Source organism: Mustela putorius, unplaced genomic scaffold (assembly GCF_011764305.1).
Source record: "Mustela putorius furo isolate JIRA1106 unplaced genomic scaffold, ASM1176430v1.1 tig00003846_pilon_pilon_pilon, whole genome shotgun sequence".
NCBI classification, from domain to species: domain Eukaryota; kingdom Metazoa; phylum Chordata; class Mammalia; order Carnivora; family Mustelidae; genus Mustela; species Mustela putorius.
In genome coordinates, this window is record NW_025421999.1 from 2,384,321 (window position 1) to 2,398,859 (window position 14,539).

At 42.1% G+C, this 14,539-nt stretch overlaps 1 protein-coding gene across 1 annotated transcript in view; it reads left to right on the plus strand.

Annotated features, from left to right (window-relative positions):
• The first annotated feature begins 444 nt into the window (after positions 1-444).
• RUNX1T1 (RUNX1 partner transcriptional co-repressor 1) overlaps positions 445-14,539 on the plus strand; it is a 132,134-nt gene continuing 118,039 nt past the window's right edge. Inside the window, 2 exon segments of the mRNA XM_004768592.3 lie at positions 445-2,929; positions 2,931-2,955. Of these exon segments, the coding sequence (XP_004768649.3) occupies positions 2,834-2,929; positions 2,931-2,955 (121 nt within the window). The 5' untranslated portion in view covers positions 445-2,833.

Here is a 14,539-nt window from a genome sequence, read left to right on the forward strand (position 1 = left end):
GTTTCATGTCCATGAGAAATTAAAGCAAAACGAGTGAGGAATGCATTCTGCAATAAAAGGTCACATGAATGTCTACCACATCTGTTTATAGTAATTATGAACATAATTAACATAAGAATTACAAATGAAATAATGACAAGCTGAGCAATGAGATATTATGCCATAATGGTCATATGTTGGAATTCTCACATTATAGCACACTAGAATTCACATACTCAAAGAAAGAAAGAAAATGCTAGATTTTTATCTGAATTAATGCTTCAAAACTTATCTGCCAGGGGCAGATGGACTTCTTGCTTTTATAGGAAGGTAACCTATTATTAAGAAAAGAACTAGTTGAAATTAAGATTTCTAGTCTCCAGCTTGGACTTTAAGACAGCTGTGATTATAGAAACCACTTTCTGTTGTACACTTATTCTGTGATTATACTTCTTGATTATTATATTGCGCTTTTTTTTTTTTTTTTTAAATGGAAAGCTTTGCAGCAAAGTGTTTGCTTTGGAAGAGAGTCATGGATTCTTCCCATTTGAGAATTGGTTGATCTTTTCTAGAACTGTGAGCCAAAAGTCAATGAACAAACAAGGTAGTAATAGAAATACTGTGCTTTTATAAAATAAGAACATTGACAGATTAGCTTTTGCACAGTTTTCTTCATGCCTTTAATGTTTGAATGCTTTTAAAAGAAAATGTAAACCTTTTCTGGGTTTGAAAGTAGTAGTGCATTGTTTTGTTTTTTTAAATAGGGTTTTTTCCCCCCAAAGAGCATGTAATGGAAAAATCAGTAAGCATTTGTAAGTTGTATTTTTTTCTTCCTCGAGTTGTGTTGGATTTACAGGCATTTACATGTAGTGTCTGTCCAAATTGATCTAACTGAAATGTAATAAAGAGAAAGGTATGTGTGATTGCATCTGGTTATTCTGAATGCAGTTTTCTATAACAGCTAGAGAAAAGGTGAAAGGTGAGCTTTTATGAGAGCTAAAATGATACTCCAGAAATCCGTTATTAAATTTAAAACATGTTAGAATGGCCGATTTTCACCCATTTAAAGTTCACTTGATGTTGTAATGTGCCCTGCCAAATGGCTTACTTCCTACCCTTGCTCCCCTCTCTCTCTATTGAACCTGGCCACTTTTTGAAGATTTATGGAAAAATATTACCTTGTTCTCGTCTCAGTGATACCATGAGGTTTTCCATGTTATTGGATTACTGGAGGATTGTGGCAGACCCCTTTTTATCTGACATTCATTGCATGACAAGATTTTTCACACATGCCCTTCCCCCACCTAGGTCCAGCTTATTTTCACTCTGTCTTACCTATCAAATATTTCTGAATTCTCCTCTAGGCAAAGGAGCATGGGGCTGGGGCTGGGGGGGCGGGGAGGCCACCACCCATGCAGATGTTTTTTGGTTAAGTGTTTTGGAGGGGGGTGCTCGATTAAACAATGCCTTCTCATCAAATTTGCCTTTAAGACTCTCCCTTTTCTTTTTCTCTATTAACTAGCCTTACGTTCCCTCTCCTCTACCATTTTGTCCCTTAACTAAGACCTATGCATACACTGTGTTATAACCCAGAGTGTCACTGCAGCTGGGGCTACAATGTATGTCATCAACAATTATGCAGTTTATTGGCTACTTCGTTCTGAACTTGCTCTTCATACTGCACGAGAGCTCCTTAACCAAGCTTCAGTGCCTTGAAATGCAACACAACCAAATACTTCCCCTTCCCCCAATAAAATAACCTTCTTTGCTGCATTATCTGCACTCCATTAAGGATCTGATCAGATGTTCAGATTGTCTGATGGGCGTATTTAAAAGTGAAAAGGGGCTCCCATGGGACTACTCAGGTGTATCTCCCTTCTGACCCTGACGGGGTGGAGGATGAACTCTGGTCTGACGGAGGAGCATTAGCCCTTGCTTGTTTTCTGATTGATTCTTGGGCGCTGGGTGGGTGAGGAGCTGTGAAGCAGCTCGGGCCGAGATTGATTGCCTCAATTTCAAATTCCCACCTCCAAAATAGACTCTCAGATGTACACATAGGGAACCCCCTCCCCCCACACAATTTCTGGAGGTGGAGCAGGTGTCTAGGAGTCACCTGTAGCTACCGATCACAAGTGGTCCTTCTTATCACCGTGATGCCGGCAGCACAAGTCTTCTGCTGGGACACTCTCAAGGCCAGGGCAAGAGATTTTCTGTCTGTTGGTGTGGGTTGGGGGGAGGGTGGAATTTTGGGGTATTGGGGCCAAGGAAGAGAGGGACCAGAACTTCCACTCGTGGTTGGTCTGGAAGGCTGCTTAACAGCTGTGAGGGCTCAAATAGGTTTGTTTTGCAAATTGTGGCAATTGGGCTGGAGGTGAGATGGTGAATGTCTCATTGTTATGCTCTGCCAAAAAGGGAGCTCTTGATCCCTTCTGACCTTGACAGGACCTCCAAAATGTTCAGTCTGGCCCTGGAACAGGGAAATGCAGTTGGCTAGTCCGGATTCCTTCCCTTTTCTTGGAGGAGGGGCAGTTTGGGGGATATAAGCAAACCCCCCCCCCCCCGGCTGTCACCCTCCGCCCCCTTTGGGGTCCCTCGCGCCCACTTGCTGCCCCCATCCTGGGGCCCGAGCCCCCACCTCCACCATCCCTTTCGGTTTCTTCCCTCCAGCCTGTGCCTCTTCCCTCTCCCTCTCTCCCTCTCTCTCTCCCACTTTTCCTCCCTCTCGCGCTCCGTCTCACACGCACCCTCTGTTTATTTTCCTGCCTCCATCTGGGCCCTGCTGATATTGTAATCACCCTGATGCACGTTGGCTTCTCTCCTCTCCCTCCTGCGCTCACACACTCACTCACACACAATGTGCCATCCTGACAAGCCTTTTACTTCTGATAAGCTCCGATGTGTGTTTAATGAATACAAAGCCGCGGTCTGGGTGCCGCCTCGGCTGCGGCCGCCTCTCCTGCGCTCCTTTGCCAGAAGGTAATCTCCGTGAACGGGGAGGGGAGGCGAGCGGGGAGGAAGGAGGGGTGGGGAGGGGGGAGTGGGGGGAGCGGGGAAGCTGCTTTTCTCTTTCCCTCTCTCCCTTTCCAAACGATTCAGAAGTCGATAAGACCAGGAGAAGTGAAGATGTAACATGTTATCTGTCGCTCCTCTTAGCGGGCGGAGAGAATTTACATTTAAAGATTAGCAGAGGGAGAAAGAGAAATCTGCCTTTTGTTGTGCGGGGTGAGAAGGAGGCATCAGTCCTGGCCTGGACGCTATCTCCCATCACCTCTGCTATCCAGACAGGACTCACCGAGGTGAGATTACTGGAGGGCCTTATCTTTAATTGGGTTTAGTTTTGCCAGTCTGAATAGGTTTAAAGAGACTCGATAAAGGGGGAACAATAGATTATTTATTGACTGAACGCTGAAGCTTTTAGATGAAGAGGGGGAGAGAAGAAGCTGCTTAACAACTTGATTAGTTTATTTTAATTTTTATTTTAAGGTGAGCTTGTCTCTCTCCTGGTGCAGCAGGGAAGGGCCATAGAACTTAGGGGAAATTGAATGACGGAAACATCTTCTTTCCTCTTTAACCCCACCCCCTGCCCTTCTCAGCACCATCTCCCTTATTTTAACAGGAGTTTCATTTACCCCCTTGTGTTTCGGATTGATACACTGAGCAGAAAGGGTAGTGGCTTTTGGAATTGATCATCGGTGTTGGGTTTTGTGTGACTTGTTTTGAATGGGTGTTGAACTGATGCTAGCGGTGGTCCATGAATGAGTGAGAAAAGCAAATGTAGACTACTTTTAATATGCAGCTAATCGATTTGATAGTACGGTTTCAACATGGTTTAGAGAAAAAAAAAAAAAGTCATTCTGACGCCGTCAGGTAGATTGTGTTTTAGACTTGAGACACGGAATTTTTTCCCCTTGGAGTGGGTTTTTAAAAAAAGAAGAGTAAAAAGAAATGTTTTATTGACTCATGAGTGTATTTCTAAGAATTATAGTGTCAACTTTGTAATGTTTTTTAAAGGGATAAAAGTGAAAAAAAATATTGTTTGCCTCGTACACATCATCGAGGTAGGTGTTTCCATAGGTAAATAGGATCCAGTAACTAAAAGCCTAATTAAAATTTGTTTAAAGCCTGGGGGGGGGGGCATGTTTCCTTGTTGACAGCGGCAGATCGATTGGGTAAGACAATAGAGTCCCATTATTTCACTTCCATTGACTGAACATATTGACATTTCAGGTTTGCTGTTGCCTCAGTGAGCGTGATGAAACACTGAAATTCACAGACCAACTGGTCAGAGTGGCACATATATTACTGTATGTCATTTCTGCCTTCAGGTTACCTTATCACCCAGGCAGAATGGGAACGGACAGCCTGGAATCCTTCAGAAGGGGCAGAGCTCTTTTGGCTAAGAAACTGACAGGTAGCACGTCTTAGGAACACCTTTAATTTTACCCAGAATTGGATGTTACGGAGAAATATGGGGAGCACTTTTATTGAAAAATCTGAGAAGCATCCTGGCTATTAATCTTGCACGTGGTACTTATAAGAATACCCATTTTCAAGATTTCCCTTTACCTACTCCGGTGGTGTCTATAGGGAGCGGTTGGTCACATCATTTAGGTGTTTGCCAGCTTGTGCTTGGGTGAGACCTGTTCTTTCCCAGTTCGGGGTACTCAAACATTAAAGCACCTGCTGAAGCTGTCTCTGATAAAAAGAATGTGTAAAGCCCCTTCCAAAAATAGAGCCTGACTTTGACTTTTGTGTTTCTTGTTTTCTTTTGGTGGTTGGAAAATGAAGATGGGATGTATGTATTTTATGCCCATAGATATGCATAGACAGTAATATGTCAAAATAAATATGTGTATATTCCAAGCAGAGACAGAGAAGATAGTAAGTCTTGTCCTTATCTTCTTAGTGTAATCTTCCCTTTTGTACATTTTACATAGTCTTTGCATAATACAGCTAAGTATTAGGGAGAATTGAGTCAAAGAAATTTGAGTCATACAAAAGTGAGTATGGGAAGAAAACCAGAAGGGACTTAACATATTTTTTTTTTACAGTTTAATGAAAATATAAACCTATGATGAATATGCTTTATACACAGCAATTGTTGCCATCAAGTAGGCAACTGATGCCCTTTGCAGTGTTTAGAACAAAACTAGTCCTTTATACCATTTTCATGAAAATGTTAGGTTTCTATTTGATCAGCAGGTGCTGTTGAGATGAAAGCCATGTGTAAATTTTCAGAAGGCCAAAAGTGTCAATTCAGAAAAGGAAAGTGATAAGAGAAAATGCAATCAGTTTTCCTGTTTTCAATTTGTGCAGGATTTGAAGAGCTGTTTTGTTAAACTGCTACATCTGCTCCAATATGAATATTGAACTACTTCCACTAAAAATAACAGCCTATAATTTGGAAGCTACTGCAGTCTTTTGTTAGTGTGAGTGGGTTATTTAAAAACAAAAAAACAAAAAAAATAAAAAAATTAAAAAAAAAGACAATTTTCTATTCTGACAATCTCTTGCTTAATGTGCATTTTCATTTGTTGGCACTTTTATCCTCAGCAGATAAATGGTATTATGCAATTAGGACCTCATCTTGTTTGACTATGAAAGAGGTTTCCATAGGTGACAATCCTGGTAATATAAAAAGGGTTTGCACAAAGCAAAATTTATTTTTAAATAATCTGTTTAAATATAGTTATTTAAAATGAGATAGCTATTCCTTGCATTCTCTAATACTACAATTTTTAACTTACTGCTGACTATTATAACAAAGTTAACACTATTCTATTGCATAGTAAGCATCCTGTGATTTATTTTACCTTTAATATACCTGCAAATGTAAGTTTAAACTAATCAGGGATATTTTACCTAACAGGGCTTTCAGAATAATTTTTTTCATGCTTAAATAAAATGATTAAATTATGCTTGAGTGCCTGCATACAAAAGCTTTAGCTTCTATAGTACTGCTAATCAAATAAGTTTTATGGACAGGGAAAGCACCACATTAGAGAAAAATTGGATGAATTTTACTAGTGACCTTTCTAGGAAAGACAAGTTCTTTGTAAATCATCTAGTATTAAGGAAGAAGAAAACTCTAACACATCTTAAATAATCATAATACAGATAATACTTCATCCTTTTAATAAGAAAATGAATGGCATTGCTATCCATGTAAAACTGGGCATAGAGAATTAAGGGAGAAGGAAGACTGATGAAATTTGGATCAGGTTCAATATTGACTCTATCCACAATTGCTAGTGGGTTGACTTGTGGCTATAGTAATTTGTCCAGGTTGAGACGTGATCACTGCTTAGGATCAATTGGAGGCTTTGTAGCTTTGTGGCTTTACACTTGAATGGCCAGACACACTCTTCACAGCTAAACTCAGAGTATCTCCAAAATGGGTTAAGGGGGAGACAGACATTGGGACACAGGAGGAGGATGGATATTAACAAATGCGATGTTTCTTCTGCACCACCAACTGAAAAGAAGTAGTGGTTTGAAGAACAGTACTGTGTGTGTGTACCTGTGATCTGTGTCTGTAATCAGCCAACGAATAATGCTTTTAAGCAACGTAATTTCCAGTTTGAAGCCAAATTGTAGCATATTGTGCTGGCATATCTTTCAGAGACCCGGGCAGCCACGTGGGTGGATTCCCTGGTACAGCACCAAGTACTTTGCCACTTTCAAGAAATGGCGCTGAATCACAGATCGGTGTAAGAAAAGTTTATTTCACAGACACAGGCCCATCATTTTGGGATGTGATCTTCTAGTGAGTTGTTTTGTGCTGGAGCCACATTCAGCATTGAAGCCTCAGAACTTTATAAGGCACCAACGGGAGTTGGGGGGAAGCCTCTTGCGACTCTTTTCAAAATGTGCCTGCTTTAGAAAGTGATGTCCAGGCTCTGACATGAGAACCACTGATGCAGTAATGCCCCACGGTTGAGGTTTAAGGCACGAGACCCTCCTGTGAAGAAGGTTAAGATCTTCAGTGCTGCTAAGAGCCACTAACCTTTTTCACGGACTGCAAGAGATCAACTTTTAAAAATTCCCCTGCTTCGATAGTTCTAATTGAGGTTACCTTATAATGCAGCCCATGAGGGAATCAAGCAGGCATTCATTTTATAGATATTGGTCAGGCTCTCTAAGGCAAATCACCCTTTGGGTGACTAGGGCCTTGAGAATATAGATCTTGTTGAATGAGCACACAAATGTAAAAATTTCCCATTTGTCCCGCAATCTCAGCATCTCCAAGTGCCTTAGGGAATGTGATTGACTAGATTCATTAATCTTTTAACAGCTGGGTCGTAGACCACTTCTGAGGGTGCTCTGGGCTTTCAAGGGCTGCCCCCTAGTTGTTGGTCTTGGGAGAGAGAGGAGGAACTGACAGATATTGGAGACCTACTATGAGCCTGGGGTCTACCCTCACATGTATTGGCATCACTGATTTCTAAGCAAATTATAAAGCAGCTTAAAACTTCATTTCAGAGACTGGCTGTAGTTGATCTTCTGGCTTGGCCTTTTGCCTCAATATGGAAAGCTGAGATCGCCCTGTTTCCCCAATTTAATTACCTGCTTTGTTCCCAAGTTTGATAATTAGAAGCATATTTTCTGAATACCTACCTTGTTTAAATATTCTCCTTAGCAGCCATCAGCCATACATCCATTGTTTTCTTCTGCCCTTGCCTGACAGCCATCCTTGGACACGCCCAAGAGTATGCCAGTTTGTATCCCTCAATACCTCCTAATCCAGGCTTTTCCATTACTAAATTCTGTTCCCTCCTCCGAACACCACCTTCCCGCACTACACCGAAGCCATGAGGTATCAGACTGTTCCTTTGTTGATCTCACTCGGCACTCTCGAGTTGTCTTCTGCCTAGTGTCCCTAATCTCAGTTGGTCATCTGCGTCTCCCAGTCCAGCCAAGGCCAACTTCCTGGTCATTTCTTAAGAGGAGAGGGATTCCATATCGTTTGGAGCTTGCAGGTGTAATTACATAATGTAAAAAGAAGGACATGGTGTGTGTGTGTGTGTGTGTGTGTGTGCGCGCGCGCGCACGTGTTTCACTGAGTAATGGATAAACTGGGGTTCCCTTTCCAGTTCAGTCCCTGTTTTGCTGTGTGGCCTGGGATGAGTGCCACCCCTTAGGTGAATTCTTCAGAAGTGAAATGAAGGGCAGATTTCAGGGACCCTTAGGCTTCTCATCTCTCACATGTCTGAGTCTATGTGTGATGCTGGAAGTAGGCTTTCAAGAATTTTCCACGGTTAGGTGAATGAAAAAAAAAATCCTGAATTTTTAATTTCTGGGGGTGGAGGGAGGTGGGGGCGTGGGGTGCTCCTGATCTCCAATATGGCTGGGGAGAAGGACCATATAGAACATCATTATCTCCTTACTCTTCTCCACTGTAAAGAAGTGGCATTGGGAACAGGGAGGCCTTTTTTTCCACAGCCATCCTGGTGAACATCCTGGTGACTGTCTGAAATTTTAGTTATTACTGGGCCTTTTAAAAGGTGAATGAAGAAGGCATGAGTCTGTTTCTACAGTGAGAAGGAACTGAGGATTTCAGGTTTTGCTCAAGGAAGATAGCTTTTATGCTTTCACCTCATGGCTGCTGGACAAGATGAACTTGATGCTTGGGGGCAGGAGTGAGGGGCTGGAAGCTAACGCTTGGCGGTGATTGGTTGTGCTTCCTGGGCATTTGCTGTAGCCCGTCGTCTAAAGGTTTGGACCCAAGTCACTTGGAAATTTAGAAAGTGGCCTCTTTAAACCATTTTTTGGAGAGAACCTGGTAAGAAACAGTTAGTTATTTAAATGAACAGTTCAGTATTTAAATGAACAAAAACACATTATTGTTTGGCGAGGGATCAGTTCTTAAGTAAGAAAGACTGAAATTGTCCTATGGCATCGTCTGAAGACATAGTCTGCTATTGGTTTTAAAACCCAGTTATTACCAGTAACACTTTGATTTAGTTTGTACACATTTTAGGCATTATGGGAAGTTTAATCTTAATTTGTGAAATTGTTAATAATGACTAGATCTGGACTTTCTTAGAACTTAGAGGCTATGGCATTCTTATACTTCTGATTTGACCAAGAGAGCACCTTGGCATCATCTAGGATGGCAGTAGGAACTTCTTCTGTTTACTAGGACTATCTGCAATTGACAGGACTTGGAAGTATTGCTATTTTCATCTGTCATTAGAAATGGAAGCCACAGGAACTACTGTTGCTTCATAGGTTGTAGAAGATTTGTGCATTGGCATTCAAGGTTCAGTGAGAGGCCAGACTGAAGTGGTTTCTGTTTGTTTGTTGCCACCAAGGAGAATGTCTTCAAAGTATGTAGGCGGTAAACTCTTAGTTGGTACCAAAATTGACTGGATTGACTGTTGTATCGGCGAATTCAGAGAGATTCCCGTGAGATGTAATGGCAGCTTGTCTGAAGAAGCTCAAGAGCTAGGTGGGCACTAATCACGTGAGAGGAAACAACGCCAGAGCAGTGATGAGCTAGAGGCAGTGGGCCGAGCACTTGGGGAGGAAACTAGCTGTACAGTGCTGTTCTAAAGAGTGCTTGGGAAGTCCCTTCCACTAGACATTTTGGAGAGCACCCTGGTGATACTCAAGGAGGAGGTCTGAGACATACTAGGAAAGCAGGGAATGGTACCTACAGATGCTGGTGTGGAGTTGGGGGTAGGGAACCAGAGCAGCGGCATTGCCAAGAGCATTTCAAATGCATGTCCCATGGCAGAGTATCAATGGTTGGAAAGTCATCCCCCAGTGGATGTCATAAGCATGGTCCAAGTTGTGCTATAAAGACAAAGTCTTAGAAAGTGGGTTGGCCTCTGTGGTTAAAACTCGCTGTACTGTACTCCTTCCCCTAACCTCAAGATCTGGGAAGATGTGAACTGTAAGACAGGTCATGAAAGACTGCTAGTTTATTTTCTGAATCTATGCATATGTTATGTACACAGTGATGAGCAAACACAGCTGGGAAGAACAGCAGATGATATTGGGACTGGAACTGTGGTGTTTATCAGACTGACTTAGTAATCCTTCTTTCCCGTGAAAGTGTTCTTTTTAAGTGACTATTAGGATTCTATAACTTTTATCATGTGTCACTCAAGTATTCTCTCCCATCTAACCCCTTTGCCTATCTGTCACACGTTTTCACTCTCTTCTCTAGCTAGATTTATTTAGAGATGAGATCCACATTTGACCGCTGATGGGAAACAAATGTGGACAATGAATTCTCATCCCTTTGTTTAAATAAGGATAGGTAGGTCTGTTCAGGTTTAAATGGAAGGTAAATGTAATCAATCTCCACTGAGTTGTCCAAGGCAAGCTTTGTGTTGGCTAGAGGGAGCGGGTATAAAATATCAGGGAAAAATATAAATGAAGAACAGTAAAATGAACAACCCATTAAACCTAATTTTCCTATTTTTAATAAAAGTGTATGCTTTTGGGATAGTCCTAGTAATGACCCTTTTTTGAATATCTGAAAGAAAAAAATATTTACTCGTGGCTGTCCATCAGAAGTAAGTTAATAAATTCATTAATATTTAATGAATGCCTACTATGTGTAAAGCCTCGTGTTAAGACGGAGACGCAGACTAGGCAGGTTTGCATACACGTATACTGTATACGTTTAATGGGTATACATGTAATTCAGTGTGTACTTAATTCCCACTGAATGATAAACCCACTCAGGACGAGCAAAATTGCTACATAAGTTAGGGAGGCTTAATGGCTTAACTGATTAAATGGTATAGTAAATGAGATTTTAGAGTGGGGAGTGAGTGGTAATTTCAGCTTGTCTTAAGACAGGATTTATCAAAGTAAAGTTATTGTTTGGGCTTGTGGGCAGTTATAAAGTAGGAATGTGGATGCAGAAAGCCAGATGTGGAAGGGGCTTTTGGAGGACTATAGGGGTGGAGTGAGTGGGGTTGGAGAGAGAGTAAACTGAAGAATGTGGCTGTATCGAAGAGGACCCAAGGGTGATTATTGGCAAATAAGCAGAAAGTACCTAAGTGTCTTGAATACAAAGCATTTTGATTTAAGCTTTATCTTCTGAGGAAGCCAGAAGTTTTTTAAAACTGTGTCCTATAGGACCCCTCAGGGTGAGACTGGGCATGAAGGGTGCCTGGCCTGGGCTCTCAACTTTCATTGGCACTGGGAAACCAGAATAGTTCTGCTTTAATGATAAATAGCTTTTGTATATTAGATTTCCTAGCTAGGCTTCTTTTGGACGAAAGATGCCATGGTGAAATAGATCTCAATAAATCCAAAATAAAAACAACAAAAAAAAGGTGTGCTAGACAAGGGGAAACCATGGACCCAATTGAAGTCCTGTTTCTTTCTTTCTTTTTTTTTTTTTTTTTTAAAGATTTTTATTTATTTATTTGAGAGAGAGACAGTGAGAGAGCATGAGCGAGGAGAAGGTCAGAGGGAGAAGCAGACTCCCCGTGGAGCTGGGAACCCGATGTGGGACTTGATCCCGGGACTCCAGGATCATGACCTGAGCCGAAGGAAGTTGTCCAACCAACTGAGCCACCCAGGCGTCCCTGAAGTCCTGTTTCTTGAGAGCTGGTTTGATTGTGCTCAGTCAGATGGGTGGGAATGGGGGGCGACTGGAGGCCAAGGCCAAGCAGGAAGCTTATGGCTGCAGCTTAGACTTTACTTTAGCTCCTGCTTCAGAATGACCAGGATTGGGTTTGCAGGAGGGCAAGGAAGAGGCAGATGTAAGATGCATTGCGGAGGAATAATAATTAGAACTTGGATACGGGGGTGAGTTTAGGGAAGCAGAGTTGACAACTTGGATTGTGTGTCCAATGCACTTAGCTTGCCAGAATATTTAAGTTATTTTTAAAAGATTTGTTTATGTGTTTGAGAGAGAGAGAGAGAGAGAGAGCAGGTGAGCTCACATGGGGAGGGGCAGTGAGAGAATCTCAAGCAGACTCCCCACTGAGCGCTGAGCCTGATGTCAAGTTCTGTCCCACTACCTTGAGATGAGGACCCAAGTAGAAATCAAGATGCTTAAAGACCCACTGATCCACCCAGGCACCCCTAGCTTTCCAGAATTTAGAATCACTTTGGATGTTTCAGGAGCAGCTTCCCTACTCCACATAGACTCAGAGTCTCATGTGACTCCAGAAAGAGGTCTCAGGGCCTGTTCGTACATCCCTGCACCAGGGATTCCTGTGGTCTGTAGCTACTTTTGGAATATGGTGATAGGGCTGTCAAGTGGTAGGTGTTCTTTAAAGAGTAGCTGTTGCATTGAGGATTTTTATTGCTGTCTCTGGGACGTGGCTCCCTTATGTGCTTTTGCTTCTTGCGTAGAATTTTGACCTGTTCTGAGATTCCTTCCTTTTTTGTAGGTACCTCTGGGCCAGGGTGGGGGGAATAAAAAGTGGTCAGGTGGGCTGGGTCTGACCCTTAACTTTCTACCAGAGCAGCCTACCTATTTTACATTTTTTAGACACTGAAGTTTTATTTACAGGATAATTTATGAAATTTCATTCAGTCCTAACGTTATGTAGAGGAGAGAAGGCAGAGAACAGAGAGTCAGGAGTCAGGAGGAGTTAATGAAAGAGCTCATGTGTGCTTATAAACCAGGATGTCCCAGAATCAGAAACAACAACAAAAATGTACCAGTTTGGGGACTTTTAGGTCTGCTTCATTTAAATAGTATTATTTCAGGGTATTTCACCTTGTTTTGTCCAGTTTCATTTAATTTGGAAAAACACTGGTGGTTCTTTTTCACTTGATTGATTGATTGATTGATTGGGCGGGGCAGAAGGAGAGGGTGAGAATCTTTTTGTTTTTTTCTTTAAAGATTTAATTAATTATTTAGAGAGAGGGAGAAAACAAACTCCCTGGACTAACAGAAAGCCCGATTGCTTGCTTCATCTCAGGATCCTGAGATCATGACCTGAGCTGAAATATGAATCAGAGTCAGAGGCCTCTCTGACTGAGCCACTCAGGTGACCCCCAAACCTCCCACTTTTTTTTTTTTTCTGTTTTTATTTTTTGAACTTTAACCAAATCTGGAGTTTGTGGTTTTGTTATAAAATCTGTCAGAATGGAATGTTTTAAGACTATTTTTCTCTGTTGTCCATTGTGCTTGATAAGAATTAATCATAGGCAGTCAAAGAAGGACCTCAGCATAAAAATCCATCTGTAGTGTTTAAAGAATGAGAGCGATTTATATGTGTTGATGTGAAATTATTCCTGAGATATATGGTGATATGGGAGAAGCAGGGAGCAGAACAATGTGTACAGTATGCTACATTTGTCTAGAAAAATTTGTGAAGATAGGTGCAAGCATCTGATCATAGTATTTACTTTGGGGAAGAAAGTGGGGGCTGGGCCTTGGTGGTTGGAAGGAGACTTGTATGACCCCTTGGTCCCCTGAGCGTTTGTGCAAATCTTGTATGTACCTGTTTCACTCACTGTAAAGTTAGAGACTTTACAGCATCAGGCTGGAACTGACTGGTTCTGGGACTCTGCCCTTTGCGGGGGCGCGGGGCAAAGTGATGCTTCTGTCTTCCCTGCCAAAGGCAGTGTGGAGTGTGGAAGGGAAGGGGCCTAACTCTCCTCTCAAGTACTGTACTACTTGTTGAACCTGCTTCTACTCCCCCTGTTCAGCTGGAAATAATTCTCCTCTGGATAATCCTGGCATGACCTCATAAGGCTGTTGTTAGAATTCCACGAGGTGATATGTATGGAGTATAACCATTAATAAGATCTTGCTTATTCTTAGACTTGGACTTGACCACTCTGGAACCGCCCGCCCCTCCTCTAGAAACCCCCTGTAGGATGTTCTCTTGTGTCTGGATGCTCCTGCTCCGTTGCCTTCATCCAACAGATACTTAATGGATGGTCATGGATGGTCTGGTCCTGTTTGATGCCCCTTTCATTGTGTTCTCTTATCATAGAATGTACAATTTATTGCTGCTATAGTCTGGCTTGTAAGTTTCAGTCATCAAAACACAAAAACAAAACAAAAGGAACCCCAGGTGCACCATCAGCTCCAGGCAAGCTGTGAAGAGGTCAAATCACTTGCATGTTTCTATGTGCACATTTTATTTTACTGATACCTGTTTTATTTCACTTCTTTACCCTGAAGTTCACAAATGTGCTTTTTGTAAAAGATGAGCACCCTGAAACTGTAAGGAAAATATTGTGTGTATAGACATATTTATGAACTAGAGTTGTCCCTTTGATTAGGGGCCCGACAGGGCTAAAAGGCATGTTAGTTGCTTCCTGCTTCTCCTCTTTCAGATGCCCCCAGGTTATCCCTTAGTTGCCAGGGGCTGTTTTCCATCCTTTGGTTGCCTAGGTCTATTTTCTGGGGAGATTTGCAGGCTGAATGCTTCCCCCCCAGTAACTTCTGCACCCACTTACTACTACCCCACACCCCAGTCTCCTCTTTCCTGTCACTATGGGATCCCAGCCGCTCTGCTGCTTGATGAACTAGCCTTAGAACCAGGGAAGGTACTGGATAGTATGACAGAATCCATCGCCACCCAGGATTCTGGAACTCTGAATGTGGAAGTGAATGAAAAGTGTC